Below are 16,814 nucleotides of genomic sequence, written 5' to 3' on the forward strand. Positions count from 1 at the left end.
TCTAGGTGCCCCTTCGCCCTTCCTGTATATGCTTCAAACCACCAGAGGAAGAAGAGCAAGATTTTCTCATGAAAGAACTACTTTGCCCAGGAGGGGACCAGGGTGCATCTGAGCTCATCCAAGTGCACCTCCTGACAACAGGGAGTGTGAACAATGGTCCGAACGTTCAGCGGAGGGACGCAGTGGAGGAAATGAAAATTCTACAGTGAACGAATTATTCTCTATTAAAGTGCAAATGAATAGAGCGAGCACTGCCAACTCCTACCTTAATAGAACTTTATTTCACAGAATTTCAAAACAGGATTTATTCAGGTCATTTAAACATGTTCTCAGAGCAACAATTCTACAGCATTGCAGGAAGCAGGGCATATATTCAAAGAGGAAAAGTGAAACAAAGGGAAATAGGTACTTCCAATTTCTATGATTTTTTTTTTACTGGCATTCTTACTGTCTCAGACAATGTCATATTAATCGTTTGGTAAAGGCTGACCTTCTCATGCTGACAGACACGATGCAAACACTGTAACTCCAACACTCTGGGACGCAACATTTCTGACTAGCTCCAGAAGTACTCTAGAGAGCTGACATGATGTCACTTGCTTGACGTGTGTCACGCTTGACAGGTGAATGTGTCTTACACTGATGGGTCTCCTCCCAGATGTAAGCATTAATCACCACCACCAGCACAATCATGGCTAGGACCCTGGCCCACCCACGTGCTAAGCAATTTATATGGATTATTTCGTGCGGTCACAATGATGCTATGCATTTGGTACTATTGTTGGACCCATTTTATGGATGACAAAGCTGAAGAAGCACGAATAACTTGCCCAGGAGCACACAAAGTAAGCCATAGTACCAGTGTGGAACTCCAGCAGTCTGACTGCCTTGCTGTTTGCTTTGACACTGTACTATCCCTACTCTCTTCTGCGAAAGGCCTCCATCCCTGTCAGATAAGGTGGTCAGGCAGAAGGGAAGGGCTTGTGGTTGATTGATCTCTCTCCTACCTGGCTAATAAGAAGAAGGCAGCCTACATGATGAAGAGGCTTGCCCTGGACCACATCAGTGACTGATGACACAGCCAGGATGAGAGCCAGGGCTCCAGCTTGTATCTGAGGACTTTCCTCCTCATCCTAGGCTGCTACAGCTTAGAAACTTCAGCTCTTCAGACCACAACAACACAGATCCCATACCACAGGGCAGGATGTTAATAAGCTCCAATGTACTAATGGGTTTAAGACAAAGACATTCCTTTAAAAAATTACATAGGAGATTCTCCTTTGATGTGGCATTCAGGGGATTAAATGAAAACGGCAGAGAACAAGATTGCATGGCATGCATGGAGCAATTCTCTAGAAAAGGTCTATCTCCCACCACTCTGCCCTCTGCTTACTTACTGGTTTTGTTCTTCCTGAGATGTTAATATCACCATGGCAACAAGAATATGGTTACTGCAGTAGCCACACTGCGACTTTTCCAGAACTCACATTCCTTTGCTAAATGCTCCCAAATCTCCATTTTCCTTCCAAAGGAGGTTTATATAACCCATTAAAAATGTCTTTAATGCTGTTGAACCTATACTAGGAGATAAACATAATTTATATTATATTTGAAAATATGTATCAATAAAAATGAATGTGTGTGTGTGTGTGTGTGTGTGTGTGTTTGGGCTTTATAAGGACAGACATCTAAACGTTAACAAAATAGGACTCTTATGGTTGGTTTTTCTTTTCTTCCTTTTGCTTTATTGTATTTTATTTAAAAAATAAATTGTATAATGCAGGGAAAATATTTTTTTTTAAAACGTATTTGCAATGGCATCGCCACACAAACTACAGTAGTGTCTCCAGAAGCCCTGGACCCTTATAAAAACATTACAAAAGTCACCCTCCTGCTGAAGCGATGCTCACCTCTTCTCCATGTTCAAGTGACTGATGTCCTTCCTTGCACTGGCTGGTGGTGGCCTTGATTGGGCTTTGATAGCTCAGAAATGGAGGCTCTGCTTCAAACACCCTTAACTGAACAAAGCCTGGCAGCAGACCTTGGTGACTGGCCCTTTGTTCTAGGCGTGTCTTCCAAGGTCCACTACACTGCTGAATCACAAGACTCTCAGCTGCTCAAATCAACTTGCCTCTCAGTGTCTGACATTCAATACTCGGGTTCGGTGCACTTGCCTATACCCCTCTATTAGAATCCTATGGATTTCCCATCCCCCTTAATGCAGCTCCCATCAGTTTGGGAAGTGGGTCCCTAACACCAAGTGAAGCTCAACCTGAAATTCTGAGAGACCAGGGAGAGGACTGGGGCTTGAGGAAAGCAGGTTTGAATAGGTACTGGGTGCCCAGGAATAGTGGATAAGGAGACCTGGAAGTTATTTGTTGACTCACTCTTGAATTCAACAAATATATATCGAGTCCTTCCCAGTGCTAGGTACTGGGTTACACTCCAGGGATCCCAAAATGTGTAATAACACGTAGTTTCCTTGAGGAACTCAAAGTCCTGCAGGGGAAGTGAAGCACAGGGTGTGTGAGGTGTATTTCACGACACCTCTACTTTAGCCTGAATAGGACTGTTCAGCTAATGCACGCACAATGCTTAACAAAGAAGCTGGAACTTACTAAATACTCAAATCACGACTATTTTATATCATGATTACTACACATTTTTACCTACAGAAGAAAGGAAGAAAATGAGCATTCGCTGAGCACTTATTCTGCGGCAGGCAAGGTCCTGGATGCTTTCATGGTATCACCCTCTGGCTTCATGGAATGCAGCTCCATCAGTATGTGAAAGGTACCACTCATGGAGGCAGATCAAGGGCTGCCAGGCAGCAAAAATACAGGTCCTGCTTTCCCACAGTACCGTGAGGAATGGTTCTCTGAAATAAAATGCCTACCTCTCTTAAAAAATCTAAATGGCAAGAGACACATTCTCCATGGCTGAGTCCTTCACTAGAGGATTGAAAAGATGAAGTTCATCTTAAAAGTCATTATCACAGAGGCAGGAATGTGGTAAGCATTTGGAAAGAGGATATTTACCAGGTGAGGAAAGATGTCCCATGTGAGGAGCTGGAGATAGAGGGTGAATAAGGCATCTCAGGCTGCAAGGGGCTTAGGTAATAAACAAAGTGTGCAAGACAAACACTCCCACAGAATTAAGTTTCAAGGCCAACCACGGGAGAGGAAGAACAGGGCACGATGAGCACACACACTGGGGCAAGGAGGGGAGCGACCTATTTTAGGGGGTCAGAGAAAGCGTCTTTGAGGAACAGGATACAAGCATCTTCTACACAGATTAAAAAACAGGGCTCACAGAAGTGATTGTGGCATAATCTCTGGCAATTGGAGACCTCTCTTGAGACCTACCTCAATTTCTGATACTTCTGAACTCTCCATGGCATGAACTGGGGAGAAATTACTATGTTCAAGTTGCCAGAAGTACTTTTAGTCCTCTTTGGAAGATTTCAGTTTTATTGTTGTTGTTGGTCATGGTGGTCTCTGCTTACATAATGGGAAAGGCACCAATCTGCTTTTAGAGCCCAAAGGGGCAAGTCTATTAGGAGTAAAATTGCTTCTACTTAAAGCATCACTTTCCTTGGAGGGGAAAGTTGCATTTAGAGATAATTATGACACTGAAGGGAAGGAGGCCTGAGACTGATGGTGTCTCAGCTTTGTCCGAAAGAACTTTCTGTGATGATGGAAATGTTACGTGTACAGTGTTAATACAATGGCTGCTAGTCACACGTGGAAATTGAGCACCCGAAGTGTGGTTCTGGGGAATGAGGCATAGAAGTTTACATTTAATTTAAATTAAAGTTAGTACTCAGTAGTTAGTGGCTACTGAATTAAGAGAGCCCAGGTGTAGAGGAAACGGGGTTCCCCCTCTCTCCGGGACCAGAGACTAGGTTAAGGGGCTTAGACTCTGGTCAGAAGAGACGTAGTGTTGGTAAAAGGGGTTCTCGCTGAGGGAAGTAAGAGAGACTCTCCAACACAGTGGCTTCAGGGGGCTCACAAGGGAGCCCTTTCCTGAGGAAGGGGTCATAGCCTATGGACTTCGGGGACAGGGTTATCCAGAACAGGTCCTTCAGCTCTGCCTTTTTTTTTTTTAATCTCATTTTTAAAAATTAATTTTTACTGGCATATAGTTGCTTTACAATGTTGTGTTAGTTTCTGCCGTACGGCAAAGTGAATCAGTTACACGTATACATATATCCACTCTTTCTAAAATTTCCTTTCCATCTAGGTCACCACAGAGCACTGAGTAGAGTTCCCTGTGCTATACAGTAGATTCTCATTAGTTATCTATTTTATACATAATAGTGTATATATGTCAACCCCAATCACCCATTTCATCCCTCCCCCACCTTTCCCCCCGGTAACCATAAGTTTTTTCTCTACGTCTGTGACTCTATTTCTGCTTTGCAAATAAGTTCATCTGTACCATTTTTCTAGATTCCACATATACGTGATTATTATATGATATTTGCTTTTCTCTGTCTGACTTACTTCACTCTGTATGACAATCTCTAGGTCCATCCATGTCTCTGCAAATGGCACTATTTCATTCCTTTATATGCCTGAGTAATAAGCTCTGCCTTTCTGCTCTGAACTCCCTTCATCAATCCCTAAGTTTTTAGAGAAGTCTTGTTGGGCCCTATAGCCAAGACTTAGTTGTGCTTTGGGGAATTAAGAGAGAGAGACTTTTTGGTACGGTTGAGTACATAGGGGCCTCAACAAATTAGTAGCGTCAGGTCAGTGGCTTACTTGAGCCTGAACCTCCAGGTCTAGCTTACAGGAGAAGTTCTTTAATATTTGCTAGAATGAATTTAACTGAGAAAGGAAATCTCCAGATAATGTTTATCCACGGACGTCGTTTTGCTTATGCATGTGCTGACCCCATGTCGACCTCTTATTTGGGCAGAACGTAAAATCTGAAACTTGTATGTTTCCATCAACAGGTTTAGGAGTTCAACTGTCTAAAACCACTGCTCTCACTTTAACAAAAAGAACTTTAGATAAAGTAGCCTCTATCTAAGAACTTCAGATAAAGTAGCCTTTATCTAAGAACTTTAGATAAAGTAGCCTTTCTTATGACATAATTGAGTTCCAAATGCGGCCGAGCCCCTGCTAAAGCTTTGTTCAAAACAACTGCTATTTGAGAAAGGCAGTCCAGTTGGACATGTTAACTAGTCACAGACCTGTGGCACACGTGCCAAGTTCTATCACACACAATTAGAACATCACACAGCTAAGTACCTGGGCCATAGTGTCTCAGCCTTCCTGGGCAAGGCGCCTTCACAGATGGAGATTTAGGCAGTATGGGGTAGTAGGAATTGAACCTTTTGAAATGTAGCTATTAAAGGTACTGTCAACTATGAAACTGTTCTCTTTTTTCTTTTTTTTAATTAAAGTATAGTTAATTTACAATGTTATGCTAATTTCTGCTGTATAGCAAAGTGACTCAGTTATACACATATATACACTCTTTTTTTTTTTTTTTTTTTTTATAGCTACTTTATTTATTTATTTATTTATTTATGGCTGTGTTGGGTCTTCGGTTCGTGCGAGGGCTTTCTCCGGTTACAGCAAGTGGGGGCCACTCTTCATCGCGGTGCGGGGACCGCTCTTCATCGCGGTGCGCGGGCCTCTCACCATCGCGGCCCCTCCCGTTGCGGGGCACAGGCTCCAGACGCGCAGGCTCAGTAGTTGTGGCTCACGGGCCCAGCTGCTCCGTGGCATGTGGGATCTTCCCAGACCAGGGCTCGAACCCGTGTCCCCTGCATTAGCAGGCAGATTCTCAACCACTGCGCCACCAGGGAAGCCCTATACACTCTTTTTTTATATTCTTTTCCATTATGGTTTATCCCAGGAGATTGGATATAGTTCCCTGTGCTACATGGTAGGACCTTGTTGTTTTTCCATTTTAAATGTAATAGTTTGCATCTGCTAACCCCAAACTCCCAATCCATCCCTCTCCTTCCCCCACTCCCACCTGGCAACCACAAGTCTGTTCTCTATGTCTGTGGAAACTCACCACTCTTAATAGAATGATTCACATGATATAAAAATCACATTTGAATTATTTCACACACACACAAAACTGTCTCTATAGATAACTAAGATTTCCTTTGTCAAAAAGTGAAAACTATATAACCCGTGCTTCCTTTTCTACTATATGTATCAAAGCCCTTAAAGCCTAAATTTATTCTCCATTTGTATTCACTGGTTCTTTCCAGTTGCTTGGTAACATTTACTTTTTCTATTTTATCCTTACATGTCTTACTTTGTATATTTTAATCTGTAAACCTCCTGAAATCCTTTTGGAAACAAATGAGGTATAGCACTCAAACACATAAATCCATAATCCTTTCAGAGATCAAAACAAAAAAGTACTACATACCAAGACCAATAGAAGGATATTTTATTCAATTATCTTCCCCAAATGGGAAGTTAAATAATAATTTACAAGAGAAAGGTTAATGACAAGAGTGCAGATTAAGTTAGGTGGTCCATTATATTGGATGAAAAAATGTCTTAGCCAGCAAAGTATTCATCTATCTTCTTCAATGAAAGGCATTTTGCAGGCATCCAATAATATAATTTGGCCTTTACCTACTCCAGTGCATAAATGCTCCTTACTGGAATGATACTCAGGGGCAGCGCTGGTGTGTCTTAGTGACATTCTCTTCCCCAAGAGAGCTAGGATGATTTGCTAAGAGAGCAAGGGTCACGCATAAATTCAGATGGTGTCAAGGCCATCTCAGCAGACACAATTCAGAGAATGAAGCACGCTGACACTGCGCTGCAGTCTTCAGCAGCTATTCTATTAACTCCCTGAAGTGGACCCTTGAGGCTGAACGGGTCTGGATAATCCGAAAGGAAATATTTAAGATGTCAGACAGGAGATCTTATGCAATACATAAACATGGCAAAATTACAACACAAAAATCAAAATCCACATTATAATAAAAATCTAAGGAAAGGTGTTAATAGAACAAGTAAGTATCCTATAAATCAGTTACCATCATCACTGCTGCTCGGGGGTATACATTCACCACTGGCTAGGATCTGCTCTCTTGCTGCCTAAATTAGCTAGCACTACAAAGAAGCATAGAAAGCAATCCATTCTATTGTGTTCTCCCTTTAGTCACACCGCGTTTGGCTCTGCCTTGTATCTGCACATGCACTACACGCAGGAAATGATTCCAGAAGGGTCATCCCTACTCCTACCCCCAGCTCTGTTCACCAGCAGGTAGCTATTCTTGAGGTCACGCCCTCAGCCCACAAAGAACTACAAGACTGTATCCGCCTTTCTTCAATGATCTGTCCCAGCAAGAAAGGAGAAATCACAGCCCCCCTAAGACAAAGGTTGCTGCGGTCATTTTTTAACTTGACCCCTAACTTTCTAATCAATACCTCTATCTCAACCCAGTTCCTGAAGCATATGATTTATGGTTATGCTTTGCAGATAGTTCTTAGCAACTGAGGCTTAATGATCCCTCCTTTATTGTTTTGACCAGGCAAAATCTGATCCCATCTGTGTTCTAGGGCATCTTACTTTCACCTGCTACATCCCTGAGAGAACTCTGACCTAGAAGGACCCCATTCAAGTTGGGAAGGGAGAGGTCTCTGTAATACAAAAGGCTAAATGCTGGATTGTTACATAATAAAATTACTGGAGATTTGCAACCTACAGTGGGTTTCTGGAGGCAACTAGCAGTTGCCTCCGATTAAGCTTTTCATGAAGACCAGTTCTGCTCAGACATCCTACTGCAAGCCATCCATCACGTACTACAGAGGGAAGCATGTGTTGTAGGGTGTAAGAAACAGTACAGGCCTCCTAGTAAGTATGATTAAATTCCACTGCAGCATTCAGTTCAGAATGCTGAGGCCTTGTTAATTAGGAATGTCTGGAGAAAATGCTTTTCCAAATCAGCAAAAAGTCTGAATTTTAACATATTTTAAACAAAAGCACAATGTGACTTTTAAATCACATATGGTAATTCAGACAAGGTTAACAACGTAACAACGTGGGTCTGAGGTCTACACTTTTTTTTTTTAAACATGTTTATTGGAGTATAATTGCTTTACAATGGTGTGTTAGTTTCTGCTTTATAACAAAGTGCATCAGCTATATGTATACATATATCCCCATATCTCCTCCCTCTTGCGTCTCCCTCCCACCCTCCCTATCCCACCCCTCTAGGTGGTCACAAAGCACCGAGCTGATCTCCCTGTGCTATGCAGTTGCTTCCCACTAGCTAGCTATTTTACATTGGGTAGTGTATACATGTGCATACCACTCTCTCACTTCATCCCAGCTTACCCTTTCCCCTCCCTGTGTTCTCAAATCCATTCTCTACGTCTGCGTCTTTATTCCTGTCCTGCCCCTAGGTTCTTCAGAACCTTTTTGTGTGTGTGTGTGTGTGTTTTTATCTTCCATAGAGTCCACTGATCTTTAATCAATAAATTAGCATCATTTGTAATTACCATAGTCATTGTTTTAATGTAAATGGATGCTTCGAATTGCTTGAAGGAGTCTGAAAATACTGCAATTTGTCCTCTTAAATTGCTTAAACATTACCCCAATCTTCTTATTTTCAGGAGCATCAGGAAATTTCTGAACAATGGCACAAAGGCAAAACTTCAAACACTACCCTGACATGAATTTTCCAAATGTCCTAATTAGAAGATGTGACTTAATGAGGTTTTCTGTGAGTTAGAGATATAAAAGCAGAAGAATGCATCTTACAGACACGGGCTTCAGTTTTCACATCGGCGTGCCCTGTTTATACATGACTTAAAGAAGTACTTAACTTTGTCCTTCAAAATGTCACACTAGGCCTCGGGTCTGCCATGCTGCTGAAACCCCAGGATGCTGTTAGTGCAATAAGAACATGGCTCTGGAGTGACATGAGCTGCCTCATTTCAACTGATAAAGGCTTTTTAGCAGGCTGATGACAACAGGATAGGAAATAGCTTTTTTTTTTTTTTTTTTTTTGCCACCAATAAACAAAGATTTATTTGGAAATTTCCAAACCTGCCAGAAGTGGCACTTGCCAAGCCCTAGGCCCACTCTGCTTCCCAAGCTCCAAAGGGGAACAACAGTCCTCTCCTCCGCTCCCCTGCCCTCCCCCTGCCCTCCCCCAGCTCACTCACCCCTGCCTCAGGCCCCGCCAGAGAACTAGCGTGCCCTCCCTCTAGGAGGCGTTACCCCTGGGCCCAAGAGCTGGGATGGCAGCCCTCTGGCCTCTCAGGAGACGATGGCGGCCAGAGCCGCTTGCATAGACTGAGAAAAGAAAATAAGGAAGGAGACACCAAGTAGGGCTCCCTGAAAAACCCCAGCTTTCCCCTGTGCAAAACAAGCGGCTCCTGCATGGAAAAACCTGCTCCACGAATAGTGCAAATACCCAAAGGAAAGGAAAAAAAAGCAGCAGCAAGGCTGGGCTGGTAGGAATAGCAAAGAACTTTGGTTTGGAAAGGCTAGGAAGAGTGTGAGCTGTGCCCCTCTTCCTCGCCCAGCTCCCCAGAGCCAGCGCTGACACTCGCCCCAAGGGGGTCTGTAAACAAGCAAAGCCAGGGGTCTTTGCGATGTCAAAGCACAGCCCCCAGGTCCTACTTGGGCCTGCCTGCAGGGGGCACAGGAGGCCTCTGCTGAGAATCCAGTTAAAGCCGACGTGTAAGTAGGAAGGCTCTGGGGACTAAGCAACGAGGAATCCTCTCACTACACTTATGAGACTAAAGCTGGGGAGCAGAGGGTGACAGGAGACACCCTCACCCCGTCCTTATCCTTCATTTCTGTGCCCCAGAGGGTGGTCCCCTTCCAGGCTGAGGAAGGGGGGAGCTCCAGGGCTGGGAAGAAAGGAAGGGGTCCCCGAGCAGTTAGGTCAGGTGGATTCCCGGCACCTGTTCCAGGTCCCGCCTTTGCTGCTGCACCTTGGCAAAGATGTACCTCCCCACTGCTTCCTGGGCCCAGGGCTGGCGGTAGGAAGCAGCTCGTCTCTCTTCCTCAGGATTCCCAGTCACATCAGTGATGACCTTGAGGTCCCCGTGCTGGGAACGGGGCCATTCCTGGATGAAGTCCTGGGCGTCAGTGCTAAAACTGAGCATGAAATCCCTCTGGGTCTTCAGCTGGTTGATGGACTCAACGGTCTCGTGGATCTTGACATCAAGGGAGGCGACCTCCTGCTGATTGGCGGTAGAGGCCAGAAAATTGCTCCTCTGGGCCCTGAGCGGGTCATCCACCTCCACATCAATGTCATAACAGGCTGTCTTCTTCTGGTCGCTAGGGTCCACGCCAATGACATGGTTGATGACAACGGGGTCTGGATGCTGCAGCAACCCGGCTGGCTTCATGGGAATCTCAGAGAAACGGAGGCGGCCACAACTGAAGATCTGGCGGAAGTACCGGTTGCAGCTGACGTACTCCCGCTCGTGGCCGTCCTGCAGCTGGTTGTGTCTGACGTAGAGCCACAGGGCCTGCATGATGGCAGCCCTCGTCTGTGTGTGCACCCCCAGCAGCCTCGCCAGTCGGGGGTCCCACTGGTAATGGGGAAGCTGATGATCCAGCATGAGCAGGAGGGTGCCCTTGACGTTGAGGTCTCCAGGCGTTTCACCTGGAAGTCATCTGTCTCCTGGGTGGTGGGCATCCGGTGCCACTCCATCAGGAGGTTGTCAGGCCCGTACAGTTCCTTGTCCAGCTCAATGACGAGGCTCTTAAAGACTGAAGAAAACTTCCTCTTCTGTTTCCTAGGATCATCCAGCAGTTTTCCCTCTACTCGGAGTTCCCAGGAAGCCACCTGGTCCCCTGCGGGGTTTCCCCCGGGGGTCCCTGCGGTTCCTGCACTATCACCTTCTGCCTTGCTGGGACCGAACGTATTAGAAATATCAGTCCGCAGCTGGCGTTTTTGCGTCAGAGGCTTTTTGATGGCCTCCTGGACCTCCATCCACTTTCGAGCAATGGTCTGGGTCCAGCTTCTGCTCAAAAGCCAAGAGATCCATGTACACCTGAGACTCTGGGACAAGCTCCCGAATTCGCTGAGGTAGAACTTTATCTGCCACCTTCCTCCTCTTTAACCCCCGGCGCTGGGCAGGCATCGGGGGGGCTGGGCCTGGGGCACAAGCAGGCGTTTTCGGAATGGGTGCATCATGGTGGGTGGCATGCCAGGTCGAAGTGGAGCAGCTGTGCCAAATGGGGAGCCTGCAGGGGGTCCCACCTGCAAGCCAGTCATGGGCATCCGGCTCCCTGGTGACCCGCCAGGCCTCTGGTACTGCGCCGTAGGGCCCCGGGGCCCCCCACGCCTCTAGCCGGCCCGGGCCCCCTGAGCGCCGGTCCGGGCAGCGTGCCGGGTCCCGCTGGCAGAGGCAGAGCTCCCAGGGCTGCGGCCCGACATCGCTCTGTCCCTGGAAATAGCTTTTATGTTAGCCCATTCTGAGTTCGTATTAATTTTTATAGAACTAATGAATTATAAGAAGGAAAAGAAAAATAAACCCTTAACATCCGCGGATGGAGGCGGAAGACTGGAGGGGTGAAGAGCTTTGGGGCTGAAATTTGCCCTTTCTCCTTTGCCAGCTCTGTGATCTGGACCAGCTATTTCTTATCTCTAAGCCTTGGTTTCCCCTTCTGTGACACAAGGATAAGGAACACTTTTCTTGATGTAAGAATAAATGAGATAAAAATGCTCAGCTTGGCATCTGCTTCAAAGATGGTATTACATTTTTTTAAAAATTTTATTTATTTATTTATTTTTGGCTGAGTTGGGTCTTCGTTTCTGTGCGAGGGCTTTCTCTAGTTGCGGCGAGCGGGGGCCACTCTTCATCGCGGTGCACGTGCCTCTCACTATCGCGGCCTCTCTTGTTGCGGAGCACAGGCTCCAGACGCGCAGGCTCAGTAGTTGTGGCTCACGGGCCTAGTTGCTCCGCGGCATGTGGGATCTTCCCAGACCAGGGCTCGAACCCGTGTCCCCTGCATTGGCAGGCAGATTCTCAACCAGTGCGCCACCAGGGAAGCCCCAAAGATGGTATTACTTTTACTGCTGCTACAACTGCTGCTAGTACTAGTATTATGATTGTTCTCTCTATCGGGTCTATTGCCACTTCTCCCCTAACAAGTGAGGTGTTTAGCAAAAATAATACTTCAAATGCTATGTGCAGAATTACAGCGCTGCTGGTGCTGGTGTGTCAGGCACGGCGCTAGGTACTCTGGGTATGCTCACTCCTATTTCTCAGTGACCCAGTGCAGGAGTGCCGATATTATGTTTTTTATCACCATTTATTATTTAATTTCATAATCCATATTAACGTCATCTTACCAATGAGGAAACTGATGGACACAGAAAGAAAAGTTAAATCCAAAACTGGAACCCAGGGCGTCTGAATCCTGAGTCCCTACATCCAGCCACTTCTCTATTCTGCTTCCTACTTTGTTTCTACTTCTGATGATGTTGCAGACGATCAGGCCTAGAGCTAGACCAGCGTTTACATTCAGGGCCATTTTACTCTGGATGTCTGAGTTGCTGTCCAGGAGTACACACGACACAGTAATTCCTTTCCCTATGATTATGAGCTTACTCAGGTTACAGAATCGTGTTACTCATTCTGAAAGTTTAAGGGGGACAGAAGATAAGAGCAAAAGGTGGCCTCTATTATTTGGGTTCTAAAGTTTGGGCCTTATCCAGACATTCCAACTCATTCCCACCTGGAACATCAAGACCCTGATTTCTAGAGCACTGTGAAGTGCCAATCCGACCCATTTCTACAGTCTCAGAAATTGCAACTTGGGGGACAGTTTGTAGTTTCCAGTCACGATTATTTAAATCACATTTTCTATATGTTCACTTAGATATTTATCACCCACCCCTACTCCCGACCCCGATCTTGGTTTTCTTTTCCTCCTAGGAAATAGGCACACCTGTATGCAAGCAAGAAAACGCGCTAGGATAAGTAGACATCACAGCTTCCACTGACTGGGAGGACCCCTGGAGGTCATCTGTCTCGACCTCCTCCTCATGCTGGGGAAGGACGGTTAAGAATTGTTTCAAATGCTTGAAGCGCACATCAGATTGCATGCAGCACTCTTACCCGTGCAGTGAAGTCCACGGCTGCCGCTCGGTTTAACAGCAACGTGGCTACGTTGATATTTCCATAGTGAGCAGCTATGTGGAGCGGAGTGAAGCCACTCTGGAAAGAAAACAGAGCAGACGTTCAGCTGATTCCTGCCGGCCCCGTGTCTGACATGTTAATACCATAACCCTGCCCAGATAAAAACGAGGAAGCAAAATATGCCGCGGTCCACATTCCATTCTGTACTAGGTTTCTTTCCGTTAGTGCCAATTGCTCATAGGATTTCAAAGAGATGCCAAACTCACAGGCAGAGGAATAGCCAGGAAGGAGCCAAGGGTGGAGACTGAGCCATTTTAGTAATCCAGGAGCAGAACTACACAGAAGCCAATGTTTCCAAAAGTCAAAATAGGGATGACAAGAAATATCTTGATAGCTCAAAGAAAGTTCGATTAGTACCACGGTTTTATTATTCATAGAATTGTCCACTGAAACTCTGTCAAAATTTAACTTGTTTTATATATTCAATATAGAGTCAAATTAACAAACAGCAAAAGCCAATTTTAACGATGAAAGCAATTTGGGGGGAAGAGGTACTATTACAATTGGTCTTGAATCATGGTGAATGCATTTCATAAAGAAATCGACAAGCTGGTCTCTCTATTAGCAAATGCCTACTCGATAACCCATTTTTCTGGATTATTCATACCAAGGTCATTTTACTTCCTTAAAAAAAATGCTAAAACATGCAGCGATTCACTTAGTCCCCAAAGATTTCAACCTTATAGGAACTAGATGCATTTCTAAATTGTTAGCAAGCTTCTCAGCCATGCTAGCGATCTGACTGACTCTTGTCAAGGGTGGGTCATATGGGTCCCCTTCTGAGGTAACTTTCATCTTGCTGACACCACTGAGGGTAAGTGTCACGCAGAACTCTAAAGAACCAATCCTAGATGAGTAGAATGACAGGGTTGTCTGCAGCTTTAGGTGTAGCTGATAAGTTTCTCAAGTGTCAAAACGCTTCATGTCACAGAACGCTATTGAAACACCCTTACGTTTCAAGGCTTCCTCATACTTCCTTTCAAACACCAGGTTCAGCTGCAGAAAGCCCTGGTAATCAAACTACTGTCTTCTCTGGCACATGCTACTTTGAGGGCGGGGGTATAAAGCAGGTATCTAGCCTACAGAAGGCAATGCAAAGAAGAAGGGAAAGAAATGAGGTAGCAGCACTAAGAAATGGGAAAGTGATGATGCAGATATAGATCATATGTACACGTATATACACATATATACCTCTGTTGTTCTATTCACCACCATCTAGGTTAACACATTTGGAAGCAAAGAGGAGGAAAAAATGAACGGTTAGTTTGCTGTCGGTGATAATGGATGGCAGAAAGCTCATGACAGCTAAGTGATGAGGATGAAAGCTCTGATGGAAGCACAATAGGCACAGAAAGAAAGCTAGACTGAATGAAGGGCTACACGATGGCCTATTCCAAATGCCACATTTCCTTCACCGAGACTTGAAAGTGTCTAGACGATGGGAGTTGTTGGCTGGGACCCTGGCTGCTGGCATGGCTTCCACAGCTGATCAATACTCAGTGCATTGCCTACCGTCTTAGATAGCAACCAAAGGTTTATTCTGTGCACACTGTGGCTAGCATTGTGTAATTTTTCACCTTGATGTTTGAGCTGATGTGTTAACTACATTAAAAATATATGTTCAAAGGAAGGACACTATTGGGTACGTATCGATTGGTTTCTTTTGAGGTGGCCTCCTGTTAGCACACATAGGGCAGCACCCACAGTTCCCTCCCAGCTTTAGAGGCCAAGGGCGGGGGACGTGCCTTCAGCTGGATGACTTGGGCGCTTGATTTTATTCCTTTCGGTGCAGTTAAGTGTTTGGCATAAGCTCCAAAGGGAGCCCAGGTATTCTTCACATTTGGGTGCCTAACATACGATGCTGCACGAGGGGCTCGTTTCCCCGGTCCTCACCTTCGACTCCACATCCGCATTGTTGTCATTCTGCAGCAGCAGGGCGGCGGCTTTCGTGTCATCTTTCCGGGCAGCGATGTGAAGAGCTGGAAGACGCACTTTTCCTTTCGTGTCGTTTTCTAGCAGGAGCGACACTACTTGATCGTGACCTTGTTGCAAAGCTACCGCCAACGGTGTGAAGCCATCCTGCGAATAGATGGATGGGTCAAGATTGGTCCCTATGGATATTTTCTTCTTAATTAACAAATAAGAAGGTGACTGAGTGACCAAGTGTCAATATTTTGTTCAGGGTTATTAAAGCTGACATACTCAAGTAGACATATACGTGGAAAGAAATTTAAAACTACACATATACCAAAGCAGGAAATAATTTTAAAATTTGTAATAAGTTTATGGATTTCTTTCTGTGGAAAAAGTGGGTAAATTTCGAAAGTCCTACCTAAAGAAGAAAAAGATGGCAGAATTTCAGTATCCATAAAATAATCTCAGCGAAAACAATTATATCTCGGGTTAAATCCAGGCAAATTTTTCAAAGGAGTTCATTTAAATAAGCTGTAAACATTTCCACTGCTAATTTAAAACTGTTTCATCCAGTACCTTGTTGCCTAGCATATCCTGTCTGCTTCATCACTGTATCTTGTGGCCTAGCGTATATCTGGTGCTCAATTAGTATATGTGAATTAATGAACTATACTCACTGCTGTTTTAAGAAAGATATACATGAAAAGACTCATGGCTTCTCTGACCAATGAAAGAAGGGATCATACAAAATGTGACTAAAGGCAATTCAGACATACACACACATCTATACATTGAGTCTTCCCACTGTATGGCCCTGGGACTTGACAAAGAGAAGACAGCTACAGATTTCACTGTGGTTAATTAATTTGTGGATGATCTGCTGACTGCAGAACAGATAGCACAGAGCAGAACAGCCCAGGACTGGCTCCCAAATTTTAATTCTGCAATGCTTTCATTATCACACACTCAAAAGAACATTTCAAAATTATTTTTACTAGACAACTGGCAAGTAAGTTACTTATTATTTTATTCGGGTCATGATATTTTCTATCTGTAGTCCCTGTGGCACAAATCAAGGGCTGCTCTAATGGAAGAGTGCTTATAAGGCAGAAAGAAAAAACAGAGTTACTTGCATACTCATGTCTTGTGGGTTTTCCTAAAAGACCACTTTCACCATTGTATCCCTTGCTGGAAAACACCTACCACTCCTACCACTTATTTGGCTGAATGCAAATCAGCACATTTATATGCAAGGATGTGTAAAATATTGGCCCCAAGGCGCCTAAGTGACAGTATTGCCCAGGCCCTTCTCGTATAAATCTTGTATAAATCTCCATTCTCCTTACTAACTGTGGGCGTGCGGACTATCTCCACCCTGGCATCTGAACTCAGGCTATTTGCTGCACCCTGAAATGTCCTCCTCCTTGTTCTGCATACACGAATTCTATCTATGCTCCAAGCCTCAAGATCTGGCTGAAGTTCCACTTGCTCCTTTCAACTTTTCCAAGAAGACCCAAATGAGGAAGAGGATAAGCATTAATGCAACCAGAAGAACATTCCCTGCAACCACATGGAAGACAACAGAGAAAGGCTGGATACAACCTGGACGTCATCAAAATGATATCACAGGTTACACTTAGGGACGTAAAGTTTAGAGTGTAATTTAATGTTATGGGAAAGGGAATCTACATAACCGTGTAAATGTATGATCTCATTTTCATTAAGATAAATGTGTGCATT

General features: G+C 44.8%; 1 protein-coding gene and 1 pseudogene across 1 annotated transcript in view; both read right to left on the reverse strand.

Moving 5' to 3' along the window:
* Positions 1 to 16,814, reverse strand: part of ANK3 (ankyrin 3) — a 299,966-nt gene that overhangs the window by 162,790 nt on the left and 120,362 nt on the right. The window contains exons 6-7 of the mRNA XM_057530616.1: positions 15,054 to 15,239; positions 13,080 to 13,178 (exon numbers count right to left, since the gene is read on the reverse strand). Coding sequence (XP_057386599.1) covers positions 13,080 to 13,178; positions 15,054 to 15,239 — 285 coding nt within the window. The remainder of the gene's footprint in view (positions 1 to 13,079; positions 13,179 to 15,053; positions 15,240 to 16,814) is intronic.
* Positions 9,882 to 11,147, reverse strand: LOC103013308 (SWI/SNF-related matrix-associated actin-dependent regulator of chromatin subfamily D member 2-like; annotated as a pseudogene).

This window comes from Balaenoptera acutorostrata, chromosome 16 (assembly GCF_949987535.1).
Source record: "Balaenoptera acutorostrata chromosome 16, mBalAcu1.1, whole genome shotgun sequence".
In the NCBI taxonomy this organism is placed as follows: Eukaryota; Metazoa; Chordata; class Mammalia; order Artiodactyla; family Balaenopteridae; genus Balaenoptera; species Balaenoptera acutorostrata.